The sequence below is a fragment of the Nerophis lumbriciformis genome, linkage group LG03, assembly GCF_033978685.3.
Source record: "Nerophis lumbriciformis linkage group LG03, RoL_Nlum_v2.1, whole genome shotgun sequence".
NCBI lineage: Eukaryota > Metazoa > Chordata > Actinopteri > Syngnathiformes > Syngnathidae > Nerophis > Nerophis lumbriciformis.
Genome location: NC_084550.2, coordinates 17,161,717 through 17,187,533, shown reverse-complemented (window position 1 = coordinate 17,187,533; position 25,817 = coordinate 17,161,717). Strand labels below are relative to the sequence as shown.

General features: G+C 37.7%; 1 protein-coding gene across 1 annotated transcript; it reads left to right on the top strand.

Annotated features, from left to right (window-relative positions):
* The first annotated feature begins 2,708 nt into the window (after positions 1-2,708).
* ppp2cab (protein phosphatase 2 catalytic subunit alpha b) lies at positions 2,709-24,112 on the top strand. Its single transcript, XM_061934399.2, has 7 exons — positions 2,709-3,046; positions 14,774-14,983; positions 18,017-18,190; positions 18,256-18,345; positions 18,421-18,582; positions 21,016-21,134; positions 23,445-24,112. The coding sequence occupies exons 1-7, from the start codon at positions 2,945-2,947 to the stop codon at positions 23,515-23,517; spliced, it is 930 nt and encodes a 309-aa protein (XP_061790383.1). The 5' UTR covers positions 2,709-2,944; the 3' UTR covers positions 23,518-24,112.
* Positions 24,113-25,817: the final 1,705 nt, after the last annotated feature.

The following is a 25,817-nucleotide window of genomic DNA, read 5'->3' as shown; positions in this document are numbered from 1 at the left end:
TAAGTTACATTTCATATGATGAGATAAGTAACATTATTTTGAGAGTGAAATAATATATATATATATATACATATATATATATATATATATATATATATATATATATATATATATATATATATATATATATATATACACAGCCCAGCCCCCGGACACATTTTTTTTAACCCAATGCGGCCCCTGAGTCTAAAAGTTTGGGGACCCCTGATTTATGTTGTTATTGGATGGACAGTAGTTAATTTGTGTAAAAATGGCGCATGTGGCCTGCAGGCCTTGAAAGTTTTGTTCCAAATAAGAACATTTGCGGAAAGTAGGTCAACACATGAATGATTAACACCAATCCAAGCACAAATCACAACTCCTGCAGTTAGGTAGCTGAGGAGGGAAAGATATGAATAGACATAAATGTTTAATAATAAAGAATTTACAAATGATGCAACCCACTGACATGAGGTATTCTTCTATCGAAGTGTGATAGTTGCATTTGGCCAACATAATTGGACAAATGTATGCTGCCTTGTAGATCACCACAACGTACCACATCAGGCATCCTCTAATTGTTTATAAAAGTGTTTTTGTATGTGCACATACACAACGTTTAAAATCATATATTCATCACATTTGAAAAAGTAGATGCCATGTTGATGTTCAAGTCCAACATTTGTGTTTATACGAATAACACTGGACACCACGTTGAGTGCACAGATAACGTGACACATGCAGACAACATGAAAAACAAAAGTCTTCTAGTGAGGTCCATTGCTTCCATTGTTGACTTAATGCAGCTGGCAAAACAGGTGACATCATTGGCACATGATAGTGCAGTGAAATGGCGTTTGTTGCTACACTTCTCTGAGCGCAATCAAAAACATCCAAGTTGGAAGTACTGTAATCAGAGCGCGCCGGAAACAGAGAAAAAATAAGCCGTTTTTTCACTTTTAGCCTGGATTTTTTCAGCTCAGCCACCAAGGCACCTTCACTAAAGTTACAGTATAATGACGTGTTTTACTTTATTATTGTTGAGTTACACAAGTAAACACGGATATGTGTAAAGTTAGGCAGTTTTTGGTGCTTTTGTTTTGACGGTATACACCGGAAATGTAATTGAAAAAGACGTTCCCAGCCTGGGCAGGGTTTCGCTGCATAAAGCAGCCACTACCGAACACGCCCACTACAAGACACGCCCACTACAACATAAGCGAGTAATATGACAACATATGGTTAATAAACCGCTTATAGTTGTTATTATAACGGTTGTTTGGATCTACCGCGTGTTCAGCTGTTTAGGTGCAATGAACAAAAATAATTTGCTTATTTTTATGCATTTGAATTCAGTTAAAATTGGTCATTGATTACCTATGCGATGTAACAACTATAGTTTAGGCATATTTATTAACGTCCGAATAAAGAAAAACTATAAACAAATTTTTTGGGGGGTTTATAATTCCATTTGTTGACTTTTTTTTTTTTTTATCATTTACGTCTTTTAAAAAACATGACCATCTTGATTAGTTTGTTTCAGCTTGGATGCGTTAAGAGTTCAATATTTTCAAATATTTCAATTGTTTGAAATAAAAACAGATTTAACCAACAGGTTATATTGTTTGTTTTTCAACAACAAAGCATATTTTTCTAGACACACACACGTCCTAATACACATGCAAGCATATATTTCCACACATAACAGACACACACCTGCACAATTCTCAATCTCACATATTTTTTGTAGGTAAGTAAACATAAAGTGTGTTATCTTAACAGAAATTACACATCAAAATATGATTTAGCTCATTAGTGGGTTCAGTGTGCATATATACAGTATTAGGAGTGTGAATCTTTGGGTACCTAATGATTCGATCCGATTCTTGATTCAACACGATTCTCGATTCAAACCGATTCAAGCAATGTATTACTTGGTATAATAATTATAATTACATTTTTTAAAGACAGGTTACAGGTGAGAAAAGGTCATTCTTGTTGCAAATAGATGGGCTGAAAACCTATTTTAAAAAATACCTTTTATTTTTTTGAAATAAAAATAGTAAAAAAAAGAAAAGAAAAAAAAGAAGATATATATATATATATATATATATATATATATATATATATATATATATATATATATATATATATATATATATATATATATATATATATATATATGGGTGGGGGTGCGGGGAAAAAAAATCGGTCTAAACCTGGGCCTCTGGAGAGGGGTCCAGACTGAGGCCAAGGGAAAAAACAACTCATAGCCATAGCACACATCCCTCTTACATGTGTGTAAGAGGGAAACATCAAATAACACAAAGGACATTAAAGACATTAAAAGAGAATCGAGAATCGTGTTGTATCTAGAATCGGGTTTATACATTATGAATCCGTTTTGAATTGGAATGAATAAGAATCATCATGTGAATCAATTTTTTGTGTACTCTACCTAATATTTACATAATTTTAATTAGACCAACCAAACCCATAGTTTATTCTCATATGTTCTGCTTAGTAATTGCTAAATGACTATAATGTGTAAATCCACATTAATTTAAAAAAAATGTTTTTTTAATCTACGTCACATTTTGTTTGCATTAATTTATTGAATATATCACATTACTTGCTGTAAAAGTGAATTATGTTTTTATTTATTCGGATTTACTTGGGAGTATTGTTCCTCCAGGCCACCGTAGCGTCTATCAAGCCCTACGTCACTTCCGTTGTCGCCGCCATCGTGGGCGTGTCTTGCAGTGTCTGCGGCGACATGATACAGTTGGGATCTCCAGCTGACGTATTTTCGCTCCCTCCCTTTCTTTTACTTTTAATTCAAGCGTCGTTCTCCATCTAGCCACAGAGAACGCAACTTGTTCCCCGCAAGGAGAGCGAGCCGCCAACCGCCTGGAAAAGACCGTCCGCCTCTCCGTCCTCTCCCGCGCCACACTAGCACACAAAGATGGAGGACAAGGTGTTTACGAAGGAACTCGATCAATGGATCGAGCAGCTCAACGAGTGTAAGCAGCTGACAGAGGGACAAGTGAAGAATTTGTGTGAAAAGGTGAGAATTTTGTCTTGAAGGGACGTCCTTTCCCGCCAGTTGAGTCTCGCCACCATGGACGTCTTGTCGTCTTCCATACATTCTTAAAATGGCGTCTTGGCTTTTTAAAATTACACTGCATCAGCTTTGCAGTGTTTAGACCCAGCAATCAATCAATCAATCAATCAAATTGTATTTGTTTAGCCCCAAATAACAATGTTTGAAAGGGCTCCACAAACTTTGAACGTCATCCCCTGATCTAAACTAAACACACAACCAGGCAAGGAAAAACTCCCAAAAACCTTTTGAAAGGGACCGCAAATGTGGGGACCCCTGTCCAGAGTGATCGGCTGCAATGGACGTCAAGTGGCTATAATTATTGGCTTGTTACTTTAATAGATTATGTGGGTATCCAGTCCACTAGGCCAGTGTTTTTCAACCTTTTTTGAGCCAAGGCATATTTTTTAAATAAATAAAAATACGGAGCCACGCCACTAGTAGGAAAGGTTAAAAAATGAAACTCCACCAGGTTGTCGTGCCTTATTTTGAGTTTGTTGTTGTTTTCCAGTGTGTAGTGCTGTAGTTCCTGTCTTGCGCTTTTATTTTGGTGGCCTTTCCTGTTTTGTTGGTGTTTATCTGTAGCAGCTTCATGCCTTCCTTTGAGTGCTATACTATACTATTCGCAATTAAGACTGTTTCAGTTGTGCGGACGCTATCATTCTTTCTGTGGACAATACTGATTGTCATGTCATGTTTGGATGTATTTTGTGCATACTTGCCAACCCTCCCGATTTTCCCGGGAAACTCCCAAATTTCAGTGCCCCTCCCGATAATCTCCCTGGGCAACCATTCTCCCGATTTCCACCCGGACAACAATATTGGGGGCAGTGCCTTAAATGCCTTTAGCGCCCTCTCTCACCTGAAAAGGAGACTATTATATATGTCTCCGTTATCCATAGGTTTATTTATAACCCATAAAGTAGGCAGGCACGGAGCTATTTCTCAGCGTGTGTTTATTCCAGCCGGCGCCTTAATACACTGACACACAACATCCGGATTCCCATCATGCATTGCTTCAAAACTACGGCAAGTAGTAATGTCCAAAAACATAACAGAGACGAAGCAGAAGAACGAAGAAGAGACATGGCGACGACGAGTAAGAAGAAGAAGAAGTACGCTTGCAAGTTCCAAAATGATTGGGGGAAAAATAATTTCAGTTCACTAAGGACAGCTCGAAGGGGAATGGGTATGCTGCCTGCAAATTTTGTAGATCAAACTTCTCCATTGAACACGGTGGCCGAACGGATATACTCATTCATGAACGGCAAGGTCTCAAGGTTGGCAAGTATGACTTTGTGAACGCCGTCTCTGCTCCACACGCTGTAAGTCTTTGCTGTCGTCCAGCATTCTGTTTTTGTTTACTTTTCAGCCAGTTCAGTTTTAGTTCCGTCTGCATAGCCATCCCTAAGCTACAATTCTTTTTCTTAGGGGCACTCACCTTTTGTTTATTTTTGGTTTAAGCATTAGATACCTTTTTACCTCCACAGTGCCTCCCGCTGTCATCTGCATATTGGGATCACAACAAACCATCGTAGTCTCATCTACAAAGCAATTAGCTACCTGCTGCCACCTACTGATATGGAAGACTATTACACGGTTACTCTGCCGAGCTATAGATAGTACAGACACTCAACAACGGCACGTTATTTGCGGATTATAATTTCTGGTTTGTAAAAAATATTTTTAACCCAATTAGGCGAAATTACATACCGTATTTTTCGGACTATTAAGTCGCAATTTTTTTCATAGTGCGACTTATATGTGAAATTATTAACACATTACTGTAAAATATCAAATATTATTTAGCTCATTCACGTAAGAGACTAGACGTATAAGATTTCATGGGATTTAGAGATTAGGAGTGACAGATTGTTTGGTAAACGTATAGCATGTTCTATATGTTATAGTTATTTGAATGACTCTTACCATAATATGTTACGTTAACATACCAGGCACCTTCTCAGTTGGTTATTCATGTGTCATATAATGTACACTTATTCAGCCTGTTGTTCACTATTCTTTATTTATTTTAAATTGCCTTTCAAATGTCTATTCTTGGTGTTGGGTTTTATCAAATACATTTCCCCCAAAAATGTGACTTATACTCCAGTGCGACTTATATATGTTTTTTTCCTTCTTAATTATGCATTTTCGGCTGGTGCGACTTATACTCCGAAAAATACGGCAATCTCCCACGGCACACCAGACTGTATCCCAGTGGTTGAAAAACACTGCACTAGGAAGCCAACAGATAGTCATAGGGGATCTTCTTCCGGGCTCAGCGAGGTCAGCTCCACAGAGACGTCCACAGCTGTGCATGGAAGAGTGATCCACCCCGGGTGGAAAAAGCTGAAAATATTAAATAACCGGAACATAACAGTACCCCGTCAGGGTTTGAGTAGAACAACAATGACACACCTACTGGGGACCTATAGTGCCTCCTCAAACTCTGGTTCTGGTTTCTCCTGAGTAGTTTTATTCGCGATTGATAATTGTTGTACTCCTACTATACACTAAACTTGTAATTGTGTACTAATGTAGTGCTTTGCTGAAATTGTACTTTAAAGAGGAACTGCACTTTTTTGGAATGCTGCCTATCATTTACAATCCTTACGTAAGACAACAACACATATGTTTTTTCTTTTTTATGCATTCTAAGTCGTAAAATACGTTGGCTAACAATGCAGCTGGTGGGAGTACACTATTCCGCCCATAAAGCCCTCTAATAAAACATCCGAAAAGCGCCAACAATACTCCATTTACATGTCGTGTCCTGAATATTAAGCGATATTGTTATTATACGGACAAACTATTTTTAGCGGCGCAGTGATCACAGAGCGCTAACAAGCTTATGCTGCTTATTGACATATTGAGCTGCTTTATTGCATCTGAGTTGGTAAACGTTAATTCTAGATCAGTGGTTCTTAACCTTGTTGGAGGTACCGAACCCCACCAGTTTCATATACGCATTCACCGAACCCTTCTTTAGTGAAAAATAAAATGTTTTTTTTTTTCAAATTCAAGGCAAAGTTATGTTTTTTTTACTGGTGCATAAAATGAACCGTGCATGAACATCACCTTGTTCAAAGAACAAAACCAACACAGTGCATGAACTCACAAAAAATTACACACCTGCAGATATGCGTGGCTTCACCTTGGCTAGTGCCACTCTCATGTCATTTTAAATGATAAATGATCAAATAAAATTATTTAATTATTTTCACAGCTAAGTATGTTCCTTTTCTTCGTTTTCCACCCAGACATACAATACTAGTACACAGCTCATGAAAAACAATATTTTTTGTTATTGTCATTGTAAGTGAGCCGAAACACTTATATTAGAAAATAATCTCATGGAAATGACAGCTGTCATTTGATTATAATAATAATAAAACATTTAATTTGTTATTTAGTCAGGTTTGGGACAGGAGTGCTCACATGGTGCTCCACTGAATACTAAATTTTTGCATTTGCTCACGCATATGGAAAATTAGAGGGAACATTGTTTGAGGGTATCTATAATACGTCAATAGGGAGAAGTTTTTATTTACACAATGAGTCGGGTGTGTCTTGACCTCCGTGGCTGAGGGTCCGCCGAACCCCTGAAGCCGACTCACCGAACCCTGAGGGTTCGATCGAACCCAGGTTAAGAACCACTGTTTTAGATGACACATCATGCCTCTCACCTGGATAGTAGAAGGTTGTGCACATAAACCAATTAAACTTTGACATCCAACTTAGACCCGGCGAGAAAGACACGAAAAGACGCTCGTTTGCGGCACCATTTTTTAAATACTTCTCGAGATTATTATTAATTCTTCATCTAAACAGGAAGATATAAACATCCTATCAGTTGGCATCCAAGTGAAAACAGACATTGTACAGTAAGTGATTGTTTTAGTTTGTTCATAGTTTGTATTTCATGTTAAGCGCTTAGCAATACAGGTACCTGTTGCTCAGTGTGTCACTAAAGCTACATCTGTTTAGCACACAGTTTCTAAAACTTGTAGATCATCCTCTTTATATTCAAGATCAAAAATATAAGTTTCTGGATCATCATTTGTCCCAAAGTAGTCTTTGTTGTCTCTCATGATTAGTAGTAGTGTTGTTGTTGAAAGAAAAAGCGTTGTGATGCGTCTGTGAAATTAATACTTATTGCTTATGCTTAAAATGAGAAAAATACATAAATATCACATTTTATTATGAATGTTATTACATTACATATATACTTATTGTGTGTATATAAAACAATTATGAATGTTTTTAGAGTGCTTTATAGGCGGAATAGAGTGACGCCCATTACCTCCATTGTTAGCTGACTTTTGCTAGTGTTTATGTGTTGGATTGCCTAAAAAATGTGTTCTAGTCTTACATAATGATTGTGAATGAAAGGCAAAATTCCAAAAAAGTGCAGTTTTCTTTCAAGTATTATTTTGCTGAAATTATAGTTCAGTACGAGTAAACAAACAGTTTTATTTTTAAGTGAGTTGTGCCCAGCTCAGGGCAAAATGCGCTGATGCTGCAGTTAATGAAATGTGATGTTACAAAGACCGACACATAGGGCCTGCAAATATTTTCTGACTTTAAGTGCTTATTACTCAAAGTGACTTGTTAAAGAAGGCTCGCGATTATTTTAGCTGCATCTGCACCTTTTAGCGCATCCTTCTTGTTTTCTCTCCGTGATGCAGCTCTCACAGTGTGCCACTTGGACTGCTGGCATGATGCGCCCACTCCACAGCTGTAAAAAATAGTCTGAGGATGCAGTGGATTCCTGCATCAGTAACGCTACGGAAGGCGAGGGCATGGCGAGCGTGAGTCAGGATAACCAGTGAATCACAGCAGCGTCTTCATGGGGGAGGACAGGAAATAGACAAACAGCTTGTTCTTTCTTGTCTTTATTCTATCGCCTTTGGTGCAGGTTTTTGATGTTTACAGGAGACAGTTACAGGTCTTTGACATGCACGAGTGACAGGTGAAGGTCTTTGATGTGCACGAGTGACAGGTGAAGGACTTTGATGTGCACGAGTGACAGGTACAGGTTGGCTTTGCTTGTAGTTAATAGTAATGGCGACAACGTGTTGTACAAAGTTCAGATTTAAAGGGGAACTACACATTTTTTTAAATTTATTTTGCCTATCATTCACAATACTTATGAGAGACAAGAGGCAGAGGTTTTTTTTGCATTTTAACTTTTTTTACATTCTAATTTGTAAAAATCTGCTTGTTCCTGGTGGCTAACAATGTAATGGGGGCAATACATTCTTGATTTTGGTTAAGAAATCTATTATTGTCGGTATAGCTTGGTTATACCGACAATAACCGAGAGAGTGACGTCGGCGTGACTGACCTCTCGGCTTCTGTCTGCTCCCAACGTTTCTTTGTGCTCGCTTCTGTAGGCAGCAGTTCATCCTCTGTATATTCAGCGTCAAAAAGATAAGGTTGTGAATCATCATTTGTCCTAAAATAGTGTTCTTCATTGTCTGTTACCAAGTCTGCCAGGATTAGAAAACACTCGCGTTTGTATCCGGAAGTAGGAACACACATTTGTTGTGGGAAGTGTGTTGCTATGGAAACGGATATAAATGTGCCGAGGAAATTGGCAATGCTTAAAATTACCAAAATACAGTAAATATTGAACATATTACATATCATTATGAACATTTTTGTTACTACATGATATACAGTCGTGGTCAAAAGTTTACATACACTTGTGAAGGACATAATGTCATTCTTGAGTTTCAAATCATTTCTACAACTCTTATTTTTTTATGATTGGAGCACATACCTTTTTTGTCACAATGGTGTTCCTGGGATTAAATATGCGGTCCTCTCCAAGGTTTCTCATAGTCATTCACATCGATGTCCCACTGGGGTGAGTTTTTCCTTGCCCTTATGTGGGCTCTGTACCGAGGATGTCGTTGTGGCTTGTGCAGCCCTTTGAGACACTTGTGATTTAGGGCTATATAAATAAACATTGATTGATGTTCTTTACAACTTTTGACCACGACTGTATACTTTATACACTAGATACTGTGTATACACTGGATACTGTGTATCTAAAACATTTTAAAGTTGTTTTAGAGGGCTTTGAAGGCTACAACGGTGACTCGTTTTTAATCATCTTTAAAATCCTAAAAAAAGACATGTGTTCTTGTCTCTCATAATGATTGTGAACAATCGGTAAAATTCCAAAAAAAAGTGCAATCCCCCTTTAAGTTGACAAACACAACACAAACAACAGGGATTGAGCGTAACCGCTTGCTGGGAAATGCTTTGTTGTCTCCATTGCCTGGGAAGCAGTGACATCATCTCAATTAAAAAAAAAAGCTTGTTATACTTGAGGGTGACGTCAGAGTCCAATAAAGTGAGTTATAGTTTCATGTGACTACAACAATAACCCAGAGTTTACACCTCAATGGAGATGACATGCACGCCATTCAGGACCAACTAGTTTGTTGCCTAAACAGGCAGCCATGGCAATGTAAAGTAAACATAAGGAATGTGAGACAAACAAACAAATGGGGACCTTAAACTTCATACATCATGATATAAAACATGATTTTGCAAGTTTTAAACACCAACTATTCTGCATGAGCACCTTAATTTGGGTCATATTTGCTCCTACTATGTACTGTAAATAAGGTTTTATTGTCCAAACTAAGGCTTTATTTGTTGTCTGAGTACAGTACAAGTGTCTTCATGGACAGCTGTTGGACAATCTGCTGACTGTCAATCTGCCACAAACAGCTTGAGTGCTTCATCCTCTGCGCTTGTGAAGTTGTAAAGTAGTAGTATCAGCGGAGTACCTTTGTCCTCTTCAGTTTAATGGGATTATGTCACGTCAAGTGCTGACCTCACTTCTTCCACTTTGGGGGTTAACCAGGATCCGTGCACCTCAGCACAATCATGAAGAAAACCTTCTACCGAGTTCATTGGTCCCCCCCCACTTGGTAACATCCTCCGAAGTCAGGGCTCTTCAACTACATATTGAAGAGGGCCGCAATTTGAAGAGCTCAGGGGCCGGACATCAAAATGTGGATGTTTCCTCAGAAAGTGCCTGCGCAGGTTATATTCCTTTGAGACTGCGTTTACTTCGTTGCAAAGTAAAAACATTGGCTTTCACACTATACTGTCAATAAATTCATTATCCTGCTCTCGCTACTAGTTTTCAACGTGTGCAGCTCGTTATAAGTATAAAGAAACCGAAGCTCTCTAAGTTTTGTTGAGGATTGATGTTTTTGCATTCTTTTCCTTCCTCGGTTACATTTTTTTTTACATTTCTTCCTTCATTTAGGTTTGTATGACTGAAAATATAAAGAAAATAAACATAACAAAAGTATACCGGCCATTGTGTATTTTACATAAATAAAATAGAAGGTTTAGTGTTTATATATTCACACAATAAACTACAAAAGTTTACACACACATAGAAATTACACAACATTCACACACCAAACATTGCACACACACTGTGTGACTTATCACAGTTAAACCTAAGATGTAGTGTTGTCGCCCTCTACTGGTCAAATTTAGCGCTACATCACGAAGTCAGCATTTTTTTTAATTTTTTTTTATTGACATCCAGCAACAGACATTCCTATCCATTACATCATATTCACTCACTATTGTCTGCCCTAAATGTCAAAATATTTTTGTTTATATCCCATCCATACCACCCCCCCCCCCCCCAAAAAGAAAGAAACAGCAACAAAAAACTAATATCTACAAATACATCGATTAAATAAACAGGAAAAAATAAAAAAGTCAGCATTTTCAGTACAAAACAAAGTATATTTATGCACAATATCTTCTTACAAATGTTTGACCAATTTTTGTGATGAAACTTAAACGTTGGGATTTCTACATTTGTTGCTGCTTGTCCGGATCAATGTGTCCGTCACTTAAAAGATCCGCCAGAAAACAGTGACTCTCGCACTTGGTAGAACATTCATACTTGGTTTTCCAGTTGTTGTTAAAAGCCAGATTTTGGCAATTTATTTACAATTTTTTTCAGTGTTGAATGAGTAGCAGTCTTCTACTCCATCCACTGCTGCTTCATTGTGACACATATACCTCGCTGTTGTCCCCTGCGGAGTGGCGGGAGTACTGCATACATGATCAACCCTAGTTTAAATGGTTTCGTCAAGCCTATTTGGATGTTTGGCGGGCCAAATGAAAAGCTTAGATGATGGTGAAATTCCCTGCTGGTTTGGGTACCCAATTTGTTACTCTTATAGGTACTGACCAAATTCCAGTATGTAAACGGTCCCATATTTTGATACCTTGTGACATCACGTTAACAACGGTTCAAGCACTTGGCGGGAAAACAGGTGTATTCCGAGTGGACTGTGTGTAATTAATGTTGCATTTACATGTCAAGGAAGCAAACATGTCCGATAGAAAGTGCTCAAAAATAATTAGCGCGGTTATTGTAACCAAAATTATCATTTGAGATGTCCGATAATGGCTTTTTTGCCGATATCCGATATTCCGATATTGTCCAACTCTTAATTACCGATTCAGATATCAACCGATACCGACATATACAGTCGTGGAATTAACACATTATTATGCCTAATTTTGTTGTGATGCCTCACTGGATGCATTAAACAATGTAGCAAGGTTTTGCAAAATAAATCAACTCAAGTTATGGAAAAAAATGCCAACATGGCACTGCCATATTTATTATTGAAGTTAATGAAGTAACAAAGTGCATTATTTTTTTTAACATGCCTCAAAACAGCAGCTTGGAATTTGGAACATGAAGAGGTTGAGGTCGGCGGGTTTGGGGGGATGGGCGGGGTGTATATTGTAGCGTCCCGGAAGAGTTAGTGCTGCAAGGGGTTCTGGGTATTTGTTCTGTTGTGTTTATGTTGTGTTACGGTGCGGATGTTCTCCCGAAATGTGTTTGTCATTCTTGTTTGGTGTGGGTTCACAGTGTGGCGCATATTTGTAACAGTGTTAAAGTTGTTTATACGGCCACCCTCAGTGTGACCTGTATTGCTGTTGACCAAGTATGCGTGCATTCACTTGTGTGTGTGAAAAGTCATAGGTATTATGTGATTGGGCCGGCACGCAAAGGCAGTGCCTTTAAGAATTATTGGCGCTCTGTACTTCTCCCTATGTTTGTGTACCACTCCGTAAAGTTTTAAAAGTCATAACTTGTACATTTTGAAACCGATACCGGTACCGGATAATTTCCGATATTACATTTTAAAGCATTTATCGGCCGATAATATCGGCAGTCCGATATTATCAGACATCTCTAATTATCATGGTTCTGTTTATTATCGCGGTATTTTTTAAGTGTGCTCTAGTTGTTCTAAAAGTACTTACACGGAAATCATTTAACCAAGTTTTATTTAAAAATTCTTTAAAATGATTTCCTTTTGGTGGAAAAAATGCTGTAGATAAGAACACTGTGCTTCATGTACCTCAAATAGAAATTGAATGTGCATAAGAACGAGCTTAAAAAGTAGATGTGTTTCTGTCCGGGGGGTTCAACTGTGTAACAGCTTGGATGATTCCTTAAAATGTTCCAGTTCCATTCACACATTTAAAAAAAACTTTAAGACCAATGTCTTGGAAAAATATATCACTCTTGAATCAACACAGTAGTTAATACTATGATAAATAAATGATAAATGGGTTGTACTTGTATAGCGCTTTTCTACCTTCAAGGTACTCAAAGCGCTTTGACACTACTTCCACATTTACCCATTCACACACACATTCACACACTGATGGAGGGAGCTGCCATGCAAGGCGCTAACCAGCACCCATCAGGAGCAAGGGTGAAGTGTCTTGCTCAGGACACAACGGACATGACGAGGTTGGTACTAGGTGGGGATTGAACCAGGGACCCTCGGGTCGCGCACGGCCATTCTTCCACTGCGCCACGCCGTCCCTATGATCAATGTGAATTAAAACTAAATGTGAGATGTAAATAATAATGGAAGTATAATTGTTTGTATATAGTATAGTGCAAAGGTATAACATGTGTACAAGGATATTTCACTTGCCTTTACTGTGTATATAATTGAACAGTATTTATGTTGTGTATTTATAATATGTTGTGAAAAGGAAATTTCATACTTTTTGGAAGCTCATCTTGTATTTGACTTTGTTTATAGGGTTAGGCGCAATGTGTTCAACTTCAGCCTAACCCCTTTCGGTCTGCAACATTTTTAATTTATGAATGTACAACTGTTTGTTTATGTGAAACGGTTTGTTTATTTTGTTGACCATTGACCGAAGAAATAATAATAAATTAAACTAATATGAAAGCAACACAAATGCGTAGTATAATGGCAGAAACAATAACATGCATTTAAAAATGTATGGATACAAGAGATAAACAATTTTTAAAAATGTAAGAATATTTCAAGATGGCACCTGATGGTCATAAGATGTAACTGCCCTTTTTTTGTTAATATAAATAAAAATAGAGATCTCGTCTTACACATAGAGCTGCACAATTATGACCAAAATATTATCACGATAATTAATTATGTTAGGTAAAACTGTGGATTTAATATGAATGTTATTACTAGAAACATCCAAACTTCTCCTGGCCCTAATAAGTATGTACGACATCCTCGAGGCTACTTCCTTTTAAGACTTATCTTAGCCGCCTCCTAACCTGACCAAGAATTAGGACAATGCTTGTTTGACGTTAATGTGCAAAACCCAGGGCAGAATTGTTGAACTTTCTGTCCAGTAGTGCTCTTTTTCACCACAGCTCCATCTGCTGGATCGAGTTGGTCATGCCCCACTTGGGCACTGATTGAAGCTGACTGTAACCACCAAAAGTGGCATTAAACTCTGCAGTCTGCACCTTCATCCACATGTGCTAACCCAGTGTTTTTCAACCACTGTGCCGCGGCATACTAGTGTACCGTCAGATATTGTCTGGTGTGCCGTGGGAGATGATGTAATTTCACCTATTTGAGTTAAAGATATTTTTTGCAAACCAGTAATTATAATCCGCAAATAATGTGCCGTTGTTAAGTGTCTGTGCTGTCTCGAGCGCGGCAGCGTAACTTTGTAATACTCTTTCATATCAGTAGGTGGCAGCAGGTAGCTAATGCTTTGTGGATGTTGGGAACATTGTTTGTCGTGATCACAATATGCAGACAACAGCAGGAGGTAGCGTGCAGGTAAAAAGGTATCTAATGCTTCAACCAAAAATAAAACAAAAGGCGAGTGCCGCTAAGAAAAGGCATTGAAGCTTAGGGATGGCTATGCAAAACGAAACTAAAACTGAACTGCCTGCAAAGTAAAAAAAACAGAATGCTGGACGACAGCAAAGACTTACAGTGTGTGGAGCAGCAGACGGCGTCCACAAAGTACATCCGTACATGACATGACAATCAACAACAATACACACAGGAAAACACCAAAAAACTCAAAATAAGTCACGGCGTGATGTGACAGGTCGTGACAGTACACCTACTTTGAGACGAGCTATAGTGATGCATGGTTGGTTATGGTTTGAATTTATATCCAACAATTGCGAGAACGACTTTTTACTGCCAATATCGGCTGCTGAGTTTAATTTTTTTATGTTTTCCGCTAGTGGTGTGCCTCCGGGATTTTTCCAATGAAAAAAATGTGCCTTGGCTCAAAAAACACTGTACTAACCGACTAACAACTGGAGTGTGTGTCTGTGTGTGTGTGCACGCGCAGGCCAAGGAGATCCTGACGAAGGAGTCAAACGTCCAGGAGGTTCGATGTCCCGTGACGGTGTGTGGCGACGTGCACGGCCAGTTCCACGACCTGATGGAGCTGTTCAAGATCGGCGGCAGGTCCCCCGACACCAACTATCTGTTCATGGGCGACTACGTGGACCGAGGCTACTACTCGGTGGAAACCGTCTCACTACTCGTCGCGCTGAAGGTGAGCGGCGGAAAGGCTGATGTTTCGTATGTAGCGCCGTGCGACATGTGAAATCAAAAAGGTCAACCAACGAACGAGATTTCTCTACAGAATCTCCTCTCTGGTCAACAAAAGCACCATGAAGATTCTAGCGCAGTGGTTCTTAACCTTGTTGGAGGTACCGAACCCCACCAGTTTCATATGCGCATTCACCGAACCCTTCTTTAGTGAAAAATAAAATGTTGTATTTTTTCAAATTCAAGACAAAGTTATATGTTTTTGGTAACACTTTAGTTTGGGGAACATATTCTAAGTAACAAAGACTTAATTTAAAGTTATTTGGTTAGGGTTAAGGTTAGAGGGTTAGGGCCAGGGTTAGAGGGTTAGGGTTATATTAAGGCATTACTAAGTACTTAATAATGACTAGTTAAGAGCCAATATGTTACTAATTTGCATGTTAATAAGCAACTAATTAATGGTGAATATGTTCCCCATACTAAAGTGTTACCATGTTTTTTTACTGGTGCACAAAATGAACCGTGCATGAACATCACCTTGTTCAAAGAACAAAACCAACACAGTGCATAAACTCACAACAAATTACACACCTGCAAATCAGTCTGACTTCTGCTGTTGCCGTATCCGTAATAAGCCGATAGGGAGAAGTTTTTATTTACACGATGAGTCGGGTGTGTCTTGACCTCCACCGAACCCCTGAGCCCGACTCACCGAACCCCTAGGGTTCGATCGAACCCAGGTTAAGAACCACTGTTCTAGCGGGAACTCTCATTCAACCCTTTTTCAATTACGCTTGCACCTCCAAAACCCTCAAATCTAGACTCCAAACATCCCAGAACAAGCTAGTCAGGTTACTTTTAGACCTCCACCCCAGATCACACCTCACTCCTACCCACTTCTCCAAAGTGGACTGGCTCAGGGTGGAGGACAGAGTAAAACAACTTGCACTGAGCCTAGTCTATAAAATCCGCTACACCTCCCTGATACCGAAGTACATGTCAAACTACTTCCATAACGTAAATGACCGCCATAACTACAACACCAGAGGGAGCTACACAAACCACGTTAAACCCAGATTCCGATCCAACAAAGGTCTTAACTCATTCTCCTTCTATGCCACATCAATACGGAATGCACTCCCAACAGGTGTAAAAGAAAGGGCATCTCTATCCTCCTTCAAAACCGCACTAAAAGAACACCTCTAGTCAACTTCAACCCTTGACCAACACCCTCCCCCCTCCACATCCCACCTCCCCGGATTGTAAATAATCAAATGTAAATAATCAAATGTACATACTTGTTCTTATGCTTTCTGAGCTCACTATGTTCACTGCTCGCTGTACATATCCTACCAAGTCAGACCGACACTGTTACAACGTCCATTTCTCAGATGATGCAATTGCTTATGACTCAAGTGCTGATATCAACCAAACCTAACCCCCCCGCCCCAACACCCCCTCCACATCCCACCCCCTGGATTGTAAATAATTCAATGTATATTCTCTGATGATTAAAGGGGAACATTATCACAATTTCAGAAGGGTTAAAACCATTAAAAATCAGTTCCCAGTGGCTTATTTAATTTTTCGAAGTTTTTTTCAAAATTTTACCCATCACGCAATATCCCTAAAAAAAGCTTCAAAGTGCCTGATTTTAACCATCGTTATATACACCCGTCCATTTTCCTGTGACGTCACACAGTGATGCCAATACAAACAAACATGGCGGAAAGAACAGCAAGGTATAGCGACATTAGCTCGGATTCAGACTCGGATTTCAGCGGTTTAAGCGATTCAACAGATTACGCATGTATTGAAAGGGATGGTTGTAGTGTGGAGGCAGGTAGCGAAAACGAAATTGAAGAAGAAACTGAAGCTATTGAGCCATATCGGTTTGAACCGTATGCAAGCGAAACCGACGAAAACGACACGACAGCCAGCGACACGGGAGAAAGCGAGGACGAATTCGGCGATCGCCTTCTAACCAACGATTGGTATGTGTTTGTTTGGCATTAAAGGAAACTAACAACTATGAACTAGGTTTACAGCATATGAAATACATTTGGCAACAACATGCACTTTGAGAGTGCAGACAGCCCGTTTCAGGCGCGCTAAGAACATATATTTTTCCACGATTTCAGCACTCAGGTTAACCATACCTAAATAGACACAAAATACTGCATTACACAAGACTACCCGAATGTACTCGAATGATTGAAAAAAATAAATGTTTTTAAGCTAAATTATTGGTAAACACAGTTTATGGATAATCATTTACGTAAAACCGCGAGTAATGAATAAAGTTTTCATCAATTAATATATTCTGTAGACATACCCTCATTCGCTCTCTTTTCCTGAAAGCTGATCTGCCCAGTTTTGGAGTTGATGTCAGCATCTGCTTTGAGTGTCGCAGGATATCCACACATTCTTGCCATCTCTGTCGTAGCATAGCTTTCGTCGGTAAAGTGTGCGGAACAAACGACTGACAATTTCGTCGGCTTTCCCCACAGCCTCGTATTTTGAACAAATTTCGTCCAATTTCTTGCCACTTTCGCATCTTTGGGCCACTGGTGCAACTTGAATCCGTCCCTGTTCGTGTTGTTACACCCTCCGACAACACACATACGAAAGTGAGAAAATGGCGGATTGCTTCCCGATGTGACGTCACGTTGTGACGTCATCGCTCCAAGAGCGAATAATAGAAAGGCGTTTAATTCGCCAAAATTCACCCATTTAGAGTTCGGAAATCGGTTAAAAAAGTATATGGTCTTTTTTCTGCAACATCAAGGTATATATTGACGCTTACATAGGTCTGGTGATAATGTTCCCCTTTAACTTGTGTGATGACTGTATTATGCTGATAGTATATATTTGTACCATGAATTGATTAACGTGGACCCCGACTTAAACAAGTTGAAAAACTGATTGGGGTGTTACCATTTAGTGGTCAATTCTACGGAATATGTACTGTACTGTGCAATCTACTAATAAAAGTTTCAATCAATCAATCAAACTCACACGCTCGCTGGTCTCTCAGGTGCGTTTCCGCGAGCGCATCACCATCCTGCGAGGTAACCACGAGAGCAGACAGATCACGCAGGTGTACGGCTTCTACGACGAGTGCCTGAGGAAGTACGGCAACGCCAACGTGTGGAAGTTCTTCACTGACCTGTTCGATTACCTCCCTCTCACCGCCTTGGTGGACTCTCAGGTAGGTGACGCAACTGCCTTTTTTTGTTTTAAGGAACCATATGAATACTCAAATCCTCCTTCTAGATCTTCTGCCTCCATGGCGGCCTGTCGCCGTCCATCGACACCCTAGACCACATCAGGGCGCTAGATCGCTTACAGGAAGTGCCTCACGAGGTGAGACGCAAGCTTGGAATGTGACGTCTAAAATGCTTTTATTGTGAAAAAGCTAAACTACCTGTACCCACGCAGGGCCCTATGTGTGACCTGCTCTGGTCCGACCCCGACGACCGTGGCGGATGGGGCATCTCCCCCCGAGGGGCCGGCTACACCTTCGGCCAGGACATCTCGGAGACGTTCAATCACGCCAACCGCCTCACGCTGGTGTCGCGTGCCCATCAGCTGGTCATGGAGGTGAGGGGTCCAAGCCAACATCCTGTACACCCTACGCAACTGCCAACAAATCACAGCATATCATAACAACCTCAACAACAATCGTATTAAATCTTACCCAGCTTATTACATTTTACTCAATCTTTTTAAATCGCATCCAATTTTATTAAATCTTTTTTTAATCTTATCCAATTTCATCTAATCTTAGTAAATCTTATCCAATCTTTTTAAATCGTATTAAATCTTATCCAATATTTTTAAATCTTATTAATAAATCATATCCAATCTTGTTAAATCTTATCCAATCTTGTTAAATTGTATCTAATCTTGTTAAATCTTATCCAATCTTGTTAAATTGTATCTAATCTTTTTAAATCTTATCCAATCTTTTTAAATCGTATTAAATCTTATCCAATATCTTTAAATCTTATTAATAAATCATATCCAATCTTGTTAAATCTTATCCAATCTTGTTAAATTGTATCTAATCTTGTTAAATCTTATCCAATCTTGTTAAATTGTATCTAATCTTTTTAAATCTTATCCAATCTTTTTAAATCGTATTAAATCTTATCCAATATCTTTAAATCTTATTAATAAATGTTATCCAATCTTGTTAAATCTTATCCAATCTTGTTAAATTGTATCTAATCTTTTTAAATCGTATCCAATCTTTTGAAATCGTATTAAATCTTATCCAATATCTTTAAATCTTATTAATAAATGTTATCCAATCTTGTTAAATCTTATCCAATCTTGTTAAATCTTATCCAATCTTGTTAAATTGTATCTAATCTTTTTAAATCTTATCCAATCCATTTAAATCTTATTAAATCTTATCCAATATTTTTAAACCTTATTAAACCTTATCCAATCTTGTTAAATCTTATCCAATCTTGTTAAATTGTATCTAATCTTTTTAAATCGTATCCAATCTTTTTAAATCGTATTAAATCTTATCCAATATCTTTAAATCTTATTAATAAATGTTATCCAATCTTGTTAAATCTTATCCAATCTTGTTAAATCGTATCCAATCTTGTTAAATTGTATCTAATCTTTTTAAATCTTATCCAATCCATTTAAATCTTATCCAATATTTTTAAACCTTGTTAAATCTTATCCAATAGTGTTACATCTTATCCAATCTTGTTAAATCGTATCTAATCTTTTTAAATCTTATCCAATCTTTTTAAATCTTACCGTATTTTTCGGACTGTAAGCCGCACTTAAAATCCTTTAACTTTCTCAAAAATCAACTGTGTGCCTTATAACCCGGTGCGCCTAATGTATGGAATAATTTTGGTTGTGCTTACCTACCTCGAAGCTATTTTATTTGATACATGGTGTAATGATAAGTGTGACCAGTAGATGGCAGTCACACTCAAGCGATATGACGCCAGTAGAACAACACCAAAACTTTAAATGTTCCATTGAGAATATAGAACATTACACACGGCGCTCAAAAATCTGTCAAAATGTTTTAGTACGACTTTGGTAAGCCGCACTGCCTGATGGATTGTAGTGTGCTTCAACATACGACTATTATTATGGGGTGTGTGTATAAGGACCGCAAAATGGCACCTATTAGCAGACATATTATCTGGTGTTTTGTTTCGCAATATTATGCAAAACCAACTTGTCTTACCTTCTGGTACCTGCTGATGTGTATTTGGGATCTGCATAAGTCCTGAAAATTTGCACGCTTCCGCCTTTGTAGTCCGTGCTGACACAGTAGTCGATAAGTTGCTTCTTTTTCTCTACCTTCTTGTTATGTGGCATTCATCTTCCGCTGTTGCCATTTGTAATATAAAGTAACGTAAAGTTCTAATTTATATCTGTCAGAAGACTCGCTCTGGAAGGGCTAAAAACTACCGGTGTAGTGAGTTTACATAATTCACCCAAGGAACTTTAGTTAATAGAGAGTTCCGGCCGGCCGGTTTTTCACGGGACACATTTCCTGCGTTGTTGTTGCACTAGTGAGCCACGGATGAGGAGATGCTGCTCCGTTGTTGATTTAAGTAAAGCCTGAACGTCATTAAAATGGTTAGCTCCATCTTGAGACACTTCTTTGATGCCCATCCTTGCACGCTACACCGCTACAACAAAGATGAAGGTAAGCCACGTAAATAAGACCGCCCACAAAACGGCGCATCCTGAAGCGACTTGAAGATGATCTGTAAAACATAATCTATGCAACATTTTGACCAAAGAACCACCATTACATGTTATGTAGACCACAAAGAAGTGTTTTAAATGTAGAAATCATAACCCAGTCTTATGGAATGGTGTTTTTAGAAGATGTTGGTTTGAAAGGTGTTATAAAGCATGTACAGTACATCTGTATGCATATGCAATGTCCGTCACAAAAACATGTCCAAGCGCACACTGATATGTTAATAATAATATTAACAATTATAATTACTATTATAATTGGCTAATAATATGTTGCAGGGTTACAACTGGTGCCACGAGAGGAACGTGGTGACAATATTCAGCGCTCCCAACTACTGCTATCGCTGCGGCAACCAGGCGGCCATCATGGAGCTGGACGACACCCTGAAATACTCTTTGTAAGTTTTACTAGGAAGCTCACCTCTTTCTCTCCTTTTCTTTTCACTCACTTACTTTTCTTTTCCTCCTTTTTTTCTTTTCATATAAATTCCTCACTTTTCTTTTAAACCTTTTCCTTTTCACTCACTCACTTTTCTTTTCACTCACTCACTTTTTTCCTTCTTTTCATTTTATACATTATCCTCACTTCTTTTTTTCACTCAGTTTTCTTTTCCTTGTTTTCTTTTCCTTTTCCTAAAACATCCTCACTTGTTTCCCTTTTTCTCTTTTTATACATTTTCACTTTTCTTTTAATGTTTTTTTCTTTTCACTCACTCACTTTTCTTGTTCTTCTTTTCTTTTTACTCACTCACTTTTCTTTTACTCCTTTTCTTTTTATACATCACCCTCCCTTCTTTTTTCCTCATTTTTCTTTTCATTCACTCACTTTTCTTTAACAACTTTTTACTCACTCACTTTTTTCCTCTTTTTCTTTCCATACATCATCCTCACTTCTTTTCCTCTTCTTTTCATACATCATCCTCACTTGTATTTTCCTCCTTTTTCTTTTCACTCCCTCACTTTTGTTTTCCTCCACATCTTTTCATACATCATCCTCACTTTTCTTTTCCTCCTTTTCTTTTTACTTGCTCAATTTCCCTTTCCTCCTTTTCTTCACACATCATCATCCTCACTTTTCTTTTCCTCCTTTTCTATTCACTTACTCACTTTTCTTCTCACTTACTCACTTTTTCCTTCTTTTCGTTTCATACATCATTCTAACTTCTTTTTTCCTTCTTTTTCTTTTCACTCACCCACTTATTTTCCTTCTTTTTTTCACTCACTCACTTTTCTTTTCCTCTTTTTGTTTTCATAAAACATCCTCACTTGTTTCTCTCTTTTTCTTTTCATACAACATTTTCACTTTTATTTTAATAATTTTTCTTTTCACTCACTCACTTCTTTTCCTCCTTTTCTTTTCACTCACTCACTTTTCTTTTCCTCCTTTTCTTTTCACTCACTCACTTTTCTTTTCCATCTTTTTCTTTTCACTCAGACTTTTTTTCCTGTTTTCTTTCCATATATCATCCTCACTTTTCTTTTCATACATCATCCTCTTGTGTTCCTTCTTTTTCTTTTACTCACTCACTTTTCTTTTCCTCCACATCTTTTCATACATCATCCTCACTTTTCTTTTCCTCCTCTTTTCACTCACTCACTTTTCTTTTCCTCTTTTTCTTTTCACTCACTCACTTTTCTTTTCCATCTTTTTCTTTTCACTCAGACTTTTTTTTCCTCTTTTTTTTCCATATATCATCCTCACTTTTCTTTTCCTCCTTTTCTTTTCATACATCATCCTCTCTTGTGTTCCTTCTTTTTCTTTTACTCACTCACTTTTCTTTTCCTCCACATCTTTTCATACATCATCCTCACTTTTCTTTTCCTCCTTTTCTTTTCACTTACTCAATTTTCTTCTCACTTACTCACTTTTTTCCTTCTTCTCGTTTCATACATCATCCTCACTTCTTTTTACCTTCTTTTTCTTTTCACTCACCCACTTCTTTTCCTTCTTTTTTTCACTCACTCACTTTTCTTTTCTTCCTTTTCTTTTCACTCACCGACTTTTCTTTTCCTCGTTTTCTTTTCATAAAACATCCTCACTTGTTTCTCTCTTTTTCTTTTCATACAACATTTTGACTTTTCTTTTAATCATTTTTCTTTTCACTCACTCAATTTTCTTTTTCTTCTTTTCTTTTTACCGTACTCACTCACTTTTCTTTTCCTCCTTTTCTCTTCACTCACTCACTTTTCTCTTCACTCACTCACTTTTATTTTACTCCTTTTCTTTGTATACATCACCCTCACTTCTCTTTTCCTCATTTTTCTTTTCACTCACTTTTCTTTTCCATCTTTTTCTTTTCACTCACTCACTTTTTTTTTCTCCATTTCTTTCCATATATCAACCTCACTTTTCTTTTCCTCCTCTTCTTTTCATACATCTCATCTCTCTTGTGTTCCTTCTTTTTCTTTTACTCACTCACTCACTTTTCTTTTCCTCCACATTTTTTCATACATCATCCTCACTTTTCTTTTCCTCCTTTTCACTTACTCAATTTTCCTTTCCTCCTTTTTTTTCCACACATCATCCTCAATTTTATTTTCCTCCTTCTCTATTCACTTACTCATTTTTCTTCTCCTCCTTTTCTTTGCACACATCGTCCTCAGTTTTCTTTTTGTCCATTTATGTTCACACATCATCCTCACTTTTCTTTTCCTCCACTTCTTTTCACACATCATCCTCACTTTTCTTTTCCTTCTGCTTCTTCCAGCTTGCAGTTTGATCCGGCGCCTCGCCGAGGGGAACCCCACGTCACCCGCCGCACCCCAGATTACTTCCTGTAGCCTTTCTTTCAAACTATTGCCATGGCATGAGTGGGCGGGGCTACACAGCAGCACACATTGCACATTCACACTAAGACCTATTTATGCTTCAAGCAACTAAAATAACTGTGTGTGTCTGCCATCATCATCAATATAGGAATTTGATGATGACTTGTTTTACCATCACACTAGTTCAAGCAAATTCACTCCAATATTTGGACTCAATCCCACATGCAATGGCTTCTAACAATGATATAAATATGAATAAGTATGGCAGATCTCTTTGCACTTTTGTAAATCTAAAGAAATGTAACATATGACCACCAGATGAAGAGAATATTTACATTTTTTTGCTTTCTATTGTATTAAAAAAGTCCATAATAAAGACAAAGGTTTTACAAGAGGTGTGTGTGCGTGCGCATGTGTGTCTGTGTGTGTGTGTGTGTGTGTGTGTGTGTGTGTGTGTGCGCGCTTGTGTGTTGTGATGATGGAGTGTTCATCCGCACCAACCATGCCTGCCTGTATTCAAGCGAGACATTTCAAATAATAAACATAAAGGTGACTCCTTGCTGAGATGACTTTTCATTGGACCTAAAATAAACAAAAATAAAAATGATCAGTCAGCTGGTGTCAAATTTATTTTAAGGCAGCCTGTAAAAATAAATTACAGTTGACAGACTTAAGGAATTTATCCATAATCTCTTGTGAACATGAATCGTCTGTTTCATCTCAACAATACAATACTAAGTATTTGATGCTCCAGTGACTTAGTACCTTTAATACGACATCAAGAAATTACAAATTCAATTACTACAGCATTACTAGAAGTTCTAAAACTACTAGAAAACTAAACTACAAGTAGGCTACTACAACTAGGACAACCTATAAGTACACTCCTACAAGTACCATAACTACTAGTACACAACTACATGTACAACGATTTACTAGAAGTACAGAAATCACTAGGACCTAAACTACAAGTAGGCTACTACTACAATTATAAACTACAAGTACTGTACACTACAAGTACAACAAACTACTAGAAGTACATCTACTATAAGCTAAACTACAAGTATTGTACACTACAAGTACTATAACTACAAGCCACTATAAGTACTACAAATACAAGAAACTAACAATACACTACAAGTACTACAATTACAACAAACTACAAGTACTACAACTAGAAGAAATTACAACTACAATATACTACACCACTCCCAGAAGTACTAAAACTACCAGAAACTAAACTACAAGTAGGCTACTGCAACTAGTACAATCTCTAAGTACACTACTATCAGTACTACAACTACTAATAAATGACTACAAGTATAACAAACTAGTGAAAGTACAAAAACATTCAAATACAATTAAGTTGTTACAACTATTATAAACTACTACTGCAAATACAAAAAACTACAATGAGATGTTTTGCCCTGGCATCAAATAATTATTTTTGTCATTCAAAGACAAATTAATGTATAAATGTTATTTTTCAGGATGATTTCAAATATCACGTTATGTTGGTTACAATAAAAGTATCATAAAAACGATGTAGTTGTGTACTTGTAGTTTCTTATAGTAGTGTATTTGTAGTTTATTGTAATTATAGATACTTCATAGTGTACTTTTTGTTTATTGTATTTGTAATATTTGAAATTAATTGTAGTTTTGTCTACTTAGTGTGCTTCATGGACACACAACCGCTCTGTAAAGTCACAGTGATTACCTATTGGTCAAATGAATGAATTAGATAAATTATTTGTATTTGATGGAGTGAAATGTTATTTTTGTTTAAATTGTGTCTCTTTGTTTTTATAAAATTACCCTAACAATTCTGAAATGTTTATATTTTTGTAGGGTGGTCAACTTACAAAATCAGCTTTATTGTCCAAGTATGTTTGACACACAGGAAATTGAACTTGGTACTGTGCTCTTTTTGTTCAAAGTAAGAAACAAAGAAAAATACAACAACTACGAGAGCACAGTATGGAAAACATTAAAGAACACAAAGGATGTATTGTAAAAGACATTAAAAGAGCACAGAGCTGATGCAACCAGCTGCCACTTCAGAGGTGCTATTCTACATACAGCTACAAAAGTAAAACAGAAAAAGAACAATAAATAATACATATTGCACACATATGATTGAGCCATGCATAAATTAACAACAAAACAAAACAAAAACACAGTTTTAAACACCCACATACACCGTAGTGGCCTCTGCAGTGTTCCACGCCAACAAAGCAACCAAGAGAGCCGACTCCGTCCTAGGCTGCCAACTACCGGTAGCTCTCGCCCATGTCCGGTCCGCATGGATG